Source organism: Arachis ipaensis, chromosome B01 (genome assembly GCF_000816755.2).
Source record: "Arachis ipaensis cultivar K30076 chromosome B01, Araip1.1, whole genome shotgun sequence".
NCBI classification, from domain to species: domain Eukaryota; kingdom Viridiplantae; phylum Streptophyta; class Magnoliopsida; order Fabales; family Fabaceae; genus Arachis; species Arachis ipaensis.
In genome coordinates this window covers 46,555,117-46,562,169 of record NC_029785.2, presented here as the reverse complement: position 1 = coordinate 46,562,169, position 7,053 = coordinate 46,555,117, and the positions used below count along the sequence as shown (strand labels likewise).

The window sequence follows — 7,053 nt, the reverse complement described above, 5'->3', positions numbered from 1 at the left end:
AGTTGGTTGAACTTTTTTTTTTTTCATAATTCATTCTTCTTTTTCTTATGTTATTTTTCAAATTTGTAAACCTCCTAATTCATTCTTCTTTGTCTTCAAATCTTTAAGGCCTCCTAATTCATTCATTCATTCATTTTTTTCTTAGTTTTTCAACCAGATTGCTAAACTCTAGACGAGTTAAGCTAGATCGATCAGACCCTAAGCAGCCAATCAACTTCCAAGATAAAAAAAAATTGAATTTAGTAAATAAAACCTTTATATTTTCCAAGGTTGCGAGAACCGGACCGGTCATCGAACCGGTCAAGTGACTGGTTTAATGGTTCAATGGTTCAACCGTGGTTGAACCGGTTTAATTAAATAGAGAGCGAAATTATAAAAAATTGAATACATAATTTTAAAAAGTTAAATTCAATAATTTTTAAACTAATAAGATTCAAAATTTAACAATTTCACAAAATGAACAATACATAATTTATCATTAAAAGGCCATAAACAACTTCAAATGACAATATTCAAAACGCACATAAATGACAAATGACAAAGTAACAAACACAATGTTTTGCAACCAAAAGAAACAATGTTCAACAAACAATACTTTAACTAAACAAAGACACTACTCATCAGAAGTCATAATCATCATTAAGTGTTCCGATGTCTCCATCATAAACAGGTAAGCCAAAGCCAGCATCTTCAGAAATATCACCAAAAGAAGTATTTGAGGATTCAATTATAACATCAGGCATATCCACTTCAACTTCCATGTCTCCACCATCTAATAAAATAGAAAGAAAACTCAATAAGAAATCAATGTTAATGACATGTATCTTTATGGAAGGAAACAAAGTTTGCTATGTCACTCACCATTAGGATACGAAGGCATAGCATTATCAGTGTATATTAAACTTTCAATGCCTTCAACATCTCCATTAGTAAATTCAGGATCATCCTCATCTGCCATTACCCAAAAATCTACTGTGTCAATGCTTTGAATGTCAATTGGGTCATAATTCCTCTTCTTTCGATGCAACCTAGATTGAAGGCGTAGGTTATAGGTGACATAAATAATGTCACTTAGCCTTTGATGCTCTAACCGGTTCCTCCTCTTTGGATTTGTTCAAAAAGGTTCCAGTTCCTCTCACATCCAGATGAAGAAGAGGTTTGATGAAGAAGACGGACTGCCATTTTTTGCAAATTAGGAGCACTCCCACCATGTAGCCTCCACCATTCACCTATATAGATATAAAAATCAAATACTTTTTAATGTTTACTAATTATCACCCAACATAATAAACTTTGAAACTAAACTGAACTTGGATATGAAATAAGTCAAATAACTTACCAGGTTCGAGTCTTGATGCCGCTCTCTTAGCACTTTCCCTCCCAAAACTTTCTTTACAATCTCGATACAGCTGTATCTCTTGCATTGCAGCAACTGAGTCATCACAAAGTGTTTCAACGTCAAGCAAATCAAGTAAAGATCTCAAAACATTTGCCTTCTCAACAAAACCCTCACTGTAGAAAATGCCCGGATTTAAAAAGTACGCTGCCGCATGGAGATCACGCTTCAAATGCTTATCCCACCTCATTTTCAAGATACTCGTGTATGGCGTATAAGCAGCTTTCCGATTTTTGAACATGGTCTTGATAGCCTTTTTTGCTCTTTGCATGCCTTCATACACGATTCCCAAAGAGGGTTTTTCATCAGCATCAACAAGCCTCAACAACTTAATAAGAGGACCAACAATTTTCACAGTGGTAAAACAGTCTTGCCAAAACTTACTACATCAATGTCTGCAAATCTTCCTTGTGATCATATATACTTTTCAAAGTAATGAAAACAGTGGCAAAACGTGTGACTCCTGGTCGAACAATTTCTGTCCAACTTTTTCTTTTTCTAAGCCAAGACAATAAGATCATATGATTGTAGACAAACACAGTCACTTTTGAAGCACGGGAAGCAAGGTTAAATATATGAGGAATACTTGCAATATCTTTCAATATAAGATTGATACAATGGGCAGCACAGGGAGACCAAAATATATTTGGGTATTTTTCATGAATAAATTTTCCAGCAGATACATAATTAGCAGCATTATCAGTGACCACATGCACAATGTTACTAGGCCCAACCCACTCAATAACATCAGCAAACAAATTAAACAATGCATTGGCAGTTTTTATCACATCAGAAGCATCAACAGTCTTAACAAACGACATACCAGCAGGACAATAAACTAGAAAGTTAATTAAAGTTCGTTGCCTTTGATCAGTCCACCCATCTGCCATCAGTGTACAACCCGTGCTTTTCCATGAGCTCCTATACTTTTCAACCAGCAACTGACACTCTCTCTTAAGATCAGCCAGCAAATGAACTCTCATTTCATCATATGAAGGTCCCTTAAAACCAGGTCCAATTGCAGCAACACCATCCAATGCAGGTTGAAAGTAAGGTGATTGAATTGCATTGAAAGGAATACGTGCATCAACAATCCATTTGGCAAGTCCCAACTTAGCCATGTGCACAATTTCTTTGCTAGCCAAAACACTTCTCAAAGTTGGTTGAGATCCTGGAGTAGTTCTTTCTTTAAAGTAACTTCCAATTTGTGTAGCTACTACAGCTCTTCTCTTTCCTTTGTCTCCCGTTGTTGTAGGAACAGCAGCTTGTATAGGGTTAGGCGATTCAGCCTCTTGTGCATGTGCTTCCCCACCATAAGCCTCCTCCTCAAATTTTCTTTTCTCCATCTTATTTTTCTTGTTTTCCATCAGAATCCTTTTGAATTGAAGTTCAACTTCTTCAGTTACTTTGCTACATACTTTGATTTGTCCAGGAATTTTCACAAGATGATATTTCATCCTATATATCCCCCCTCCATTATAAGTGTTCAAACAAAAAATACACGTATATTGTGCCTTATTATTTTTATCATATTTCACAGTGAAATATTCCCAAGCCGGGTCAGATTTTCCTCGAGAGGAAGCTGTCTGAGATTCTTGTCCAGCATTATGTTGTTGTTGTTGATCATTTTGTGACTGTTCCATCTAAATTCAGAATGCCAGCAATCCAGAATCTAGAAATATATCAATTCATAGTTCATAGTTCATACAATTTATAATTTTATATGCATTCAATAGAGCAGAATCGCAAAATAAAAAAAATAAACAGAGCAGACTTGACAAGATTAAAAAAAAATAAAAATTGAAGAACAGAGCAGAACATAATTTTCAATTTCAACATGCATCAATTTTATTCCCAAATCCAACATACAAATATACAACAAATTCATGTGGAATAAACAGACTTGACAAGATTAAAAAAAAAAAAATTGAAGAACATAGCAGAACATAATTTTCAATTTCAACATGCATCAATTTTATTCCCAAATCCAACATACAAGTATACAACAAATTCATGTGGAATAAACAGACTTGACAAGATTAAAAAAAAAATTGAAGAACAGAGCAGAACATAATTTTCAATTTCAACATGCATCAATTTTATTCCCAAATCCAACATACAAGTATACAACAAATTCATGTGGAATAAACAGACTTGACAAGATTAAAAAAAAAATAAAAATTGAAGAACAGAGCAGAACATAATTTTCAATTTCAACATGCATCAATTTTATTCCCAAATCCAATATACAAGTATACAACAAATTCATGTGGAATAAACAGACTTGACAAGATTAAAAAAAAAAATAAAAATTGAAGAACAGAGCAGAACATAATTTTCAATTTCAACATGCATCAATTTTATTCCCAAATCCAACATACAAGTATACAACAAATTCATGTGGAATAAACAGACTTGACAAGATTAAAAAAAAAAATAAAAATTGAAGAACAGAGCAGAACATAATTTTCAATTTCAACATGCATCAATTTTATTCCCAAATCCAACATACAAGTATACAACAAATTCATGTGGAATAAACAGAGCAGACTTGACAAGATTAAAAAAAATAAAAATTGAAGAACAGACCAGAACATAATTTTCAATTTCAACATGCATCAATTTTATTCCCAAATCCAACATACAAGTATACAACAAATTCATTCCACATTTGATTAATCATATAAAAAAAATAGAAGAACAGAAGCAAAAAAAAATTGAAACAGTATACATACACTGAACAAATACTAGAAACCCAGATCTTACCTCAAGAGAAGAACGAAGAAAAGCCAGAAAACAACACAGCACGAACAGAAGCCACAAACCCAGAAACCAAGAAGCCAGAAACGGAGAAACCCAGAAACCCAGAAGCCAAACGGAGAAACCCAGAAACCCAGGTGCGCGACGGTGCGCGAACGTCGGCGACAGTGCGCGAACGTCGGCGACGGTGCCTGAACGTAGCCGAACGTCGGGTGTTCTTCATGGCGCCCTAAGATTCGTTGTGTGCAGAAGCTGCTTCAATTTCGGAGAGTGGAGAATAGATTGGGAGTGGAGCTGATGGTTGGGAGTGGCAATGGAGGTTTCTTCACTCTTCAGTCTTCAGCAATGTTCTTCGAATGTTTTGGAGAATAGGGTTTAGGGATTTTGCCTTTGGATTTTCAATTTTAGGAGTGGCAGCCTGCAAGTTACGCGTTATTCATCTTTGTTTTTTTTTTTTTTTTTTTTACAAACGACGTCGTTTTACTAGCAGAAGGAAAAACCGGCGCCTATAAAAACCGGACCGGTTCGCTCGGTTCACCGGTTAACCACCGGTTTGATCGGTTTTTTACAAAGCGGTTTTAGAGGTGGACCGGACCGGTTAGGAGACCGGTTTCCGGTTAACCGGGTTGAACCGGCCGGTCCGGTCCGGTTTTCAGAACATTGATATTTTCTATTAGGATATAATTTTTTTTTAATTATTTTTAGAAATAATTTTCGTGAAGCAGTGTATAATAAATTTTACATCTCTCAAGAATAAAGTCTCTAGAGATTTATAAATGTGAAGCATTTTTGATCCTATAGGCTAGTTTTTGAAAATGATTTAGGCCACCTAATCGAAGTATTAGAGATATAATCTCCATGTACTTCCTTTTTGAGCACTTTTTATAATATCTATTTCAAACGCATTTTTAAATTTTATTTGTTCTTTAATTTTACAAGGAAAAAATGGAGAAAGGTTTAGAGTATAAAGTAGGTTAAATTTTACACTACAATCCCTTCTTTTTAAATCAAATAACACAAACACTCTTTAAAAAGTACTGATTAGCATTTAGCAAAATACACATAAAAAGGATAAGATACGGGTATCTTTATTTATGATTATATAATATAAGTTAAACTTGCTTGTTGATTATGTACATATATTATTTTCCACTAATGAGACAGACAAGTATGGTCTAGAGAACGTTACTAACCCACAAGTTCATATATGTGTAGTCCCCACATCCTCTCTTATTATTTTCCAATAATAAGTCACAAATGGCCAAAACCTTAATGTATACGTGATTACTCTGCCAGCTACAACTCTCATGTTCACACATGGCCAATTTGATTACCCTAATTTGTCCCAAACTCGTTTTATATTTATTTTTAAAAATAACAACAATAATCATTGTACCTTCACACAATAATACTTAACAAGTTAGAAAACAACTGATCACCCTACACTTTGGTGCACTCAAATTGGGTACCACCACCACCACTATAAAACCCGTTCCATTGAATAATAACTTACACACTTTTCTCTTAATTAAGAACTAGCAATAGCTAATTAGGGCACTTAATTTACGAGTTGTTAGTTTAATATAACGAATTCTAGAGTTTGAGATGGCTTCCAACAAAGCTAGTTCCTCCATTGCTCTTTTCGTCACACTCAATGTTCTCTTCTTTGCACTTGTCTCCGGATGTGGAAACAAATGCAATAGTCCCGGTTCCAATCCAAATCCTAACCCTAACCCTAACCCTAGTCCTTCAAGTGGCGGATCATGCTCACGTGATGCGCTCAAACTAGGCGTGTGCGCCAATGTGCTCAACGGTTTGTTGAATGTGACTTTGGGACAGCCACCAGTTACCCCTTGCTGCTCCCTCCTCGCCGGCCTCGTTGACCTTGAAGCCGCCGCGTGCCTCTGCACCGCTCTTAGGGCAAATGTTTTGGGCATCAATCTCAACCTTCCCATCTCACTTAGCTTGCTCCTTAATGTTTGCTCAAGGAAAGTGCCACATGGCTTCCAATGCAACTAATGAAAAGCTTTGAGGGCAAATGATGCATCAAATTAAAGGTCATGATATTTAATTTGTTACATTTGTGAGTTTTCACTGTATTTCTCAATTCTATGTTGTGCGTGTGTAAGAGTGTACGTGCATGGATAATTAACTAATGGTTATTATCTATTCAATTCATTGTGTGTTTCACTTAAAATAATAGCTCCAAAGCTATTGTTGAGCTAGTGTTATTTATTTGATTGAGAAATAACAATGATTATATGTAATTTATTTGTTAATGTATGAATTTTTTTTCTCTTTTTATTTTTTATTTTTTATTTTTTTGGTCTTCCAAGCAATGTGCTACAAGAGATATAGAGTAAACCAAAATTAATAATGATATAATAAAGAAACAAATTATTTAAACTTAATTGAAGGTGACATAATAGCTGAAATCCAGAATTAGACAACATAGGGACAATAGTTAATTAAGGTATTAAGATCCATGCATCAATATAAACAAATTCAAGAGGTCCATTGAATTGAAAATTATTACTTAAAGTAAATGTACAAGTTGATGCATATATATTAGTAAAATAATATAATAATGTTCATAAACAACAGAATCAACAGGTACAACAGCATTATTCAAGTTCCAAGAGTTCAGAATGAAGATACAATTTGCTTAGAACAATGGTCTAATCCCCTGCTAATTACAATTCAACATGATGATGGTGTTCCTTGAAGGAGGGCCGCATGAGTTATCTGAAACTTAATGATAAGATTATACTATTTACAAAACTAGCTTTTTAAAAAGAGAAAGTATAGAAACCTAACTTTCAGTTGTTTAACATAAGTCAATTTTAGGGTTTAGGTTATGATTTAGAATTTAGGATTAGGTATTTATGATTTAATGT

At 34.4% G+C, this 7,053-nt stretch overlaps 2 protein-coding genes across 2 annotated transcripts; one reads left to right on the top strand and one right to left on the bottom strand.

Moving 5' to 3' along the window:
* Nucleotides 1,780-3,039, bottom strand: LOC107606733. Its single transcript, XM_016308765.1, has one exon. It carries the CDS (start codon nt 3,037-3,039, stop codon nt 1,780-1,782), a length of 1,260 nt encoding a protein of 419 aa, XP_016164251.1.
* Nucleotides 5,618-6,435, top strand: LOC107630171 (14 kDa proline-rich protein DC2.15-like). The gene has a single exon (XM_016333239.2). It carries the CDS (start codon nt 5,762-5,764, stop codon nt 6,173-6,175), a length of 414 nt encoding a protein of 137 aa, XP_016188725.1. The 5' UTR covers nt 5,618-5,761; the 3' UTR covers nt 6,176-6,435.

Excerpts from the sequence above, each read along its gene's own strand:
- LOC107630171 (XM_016333239.2), top strand. The coding sequence starts at position 5,762 with ATGGCTTCCAACAAAGCTAGTTCCTCCATTGCTCTTTTCGTCACACTC.
- LOC107606733 (XM_016308765.1), bottom strand. The coding sequence starts at position 3,039 with ATGGAACAGTCACAAAATGATCAACAACAACAACATAATGCTGGACAA.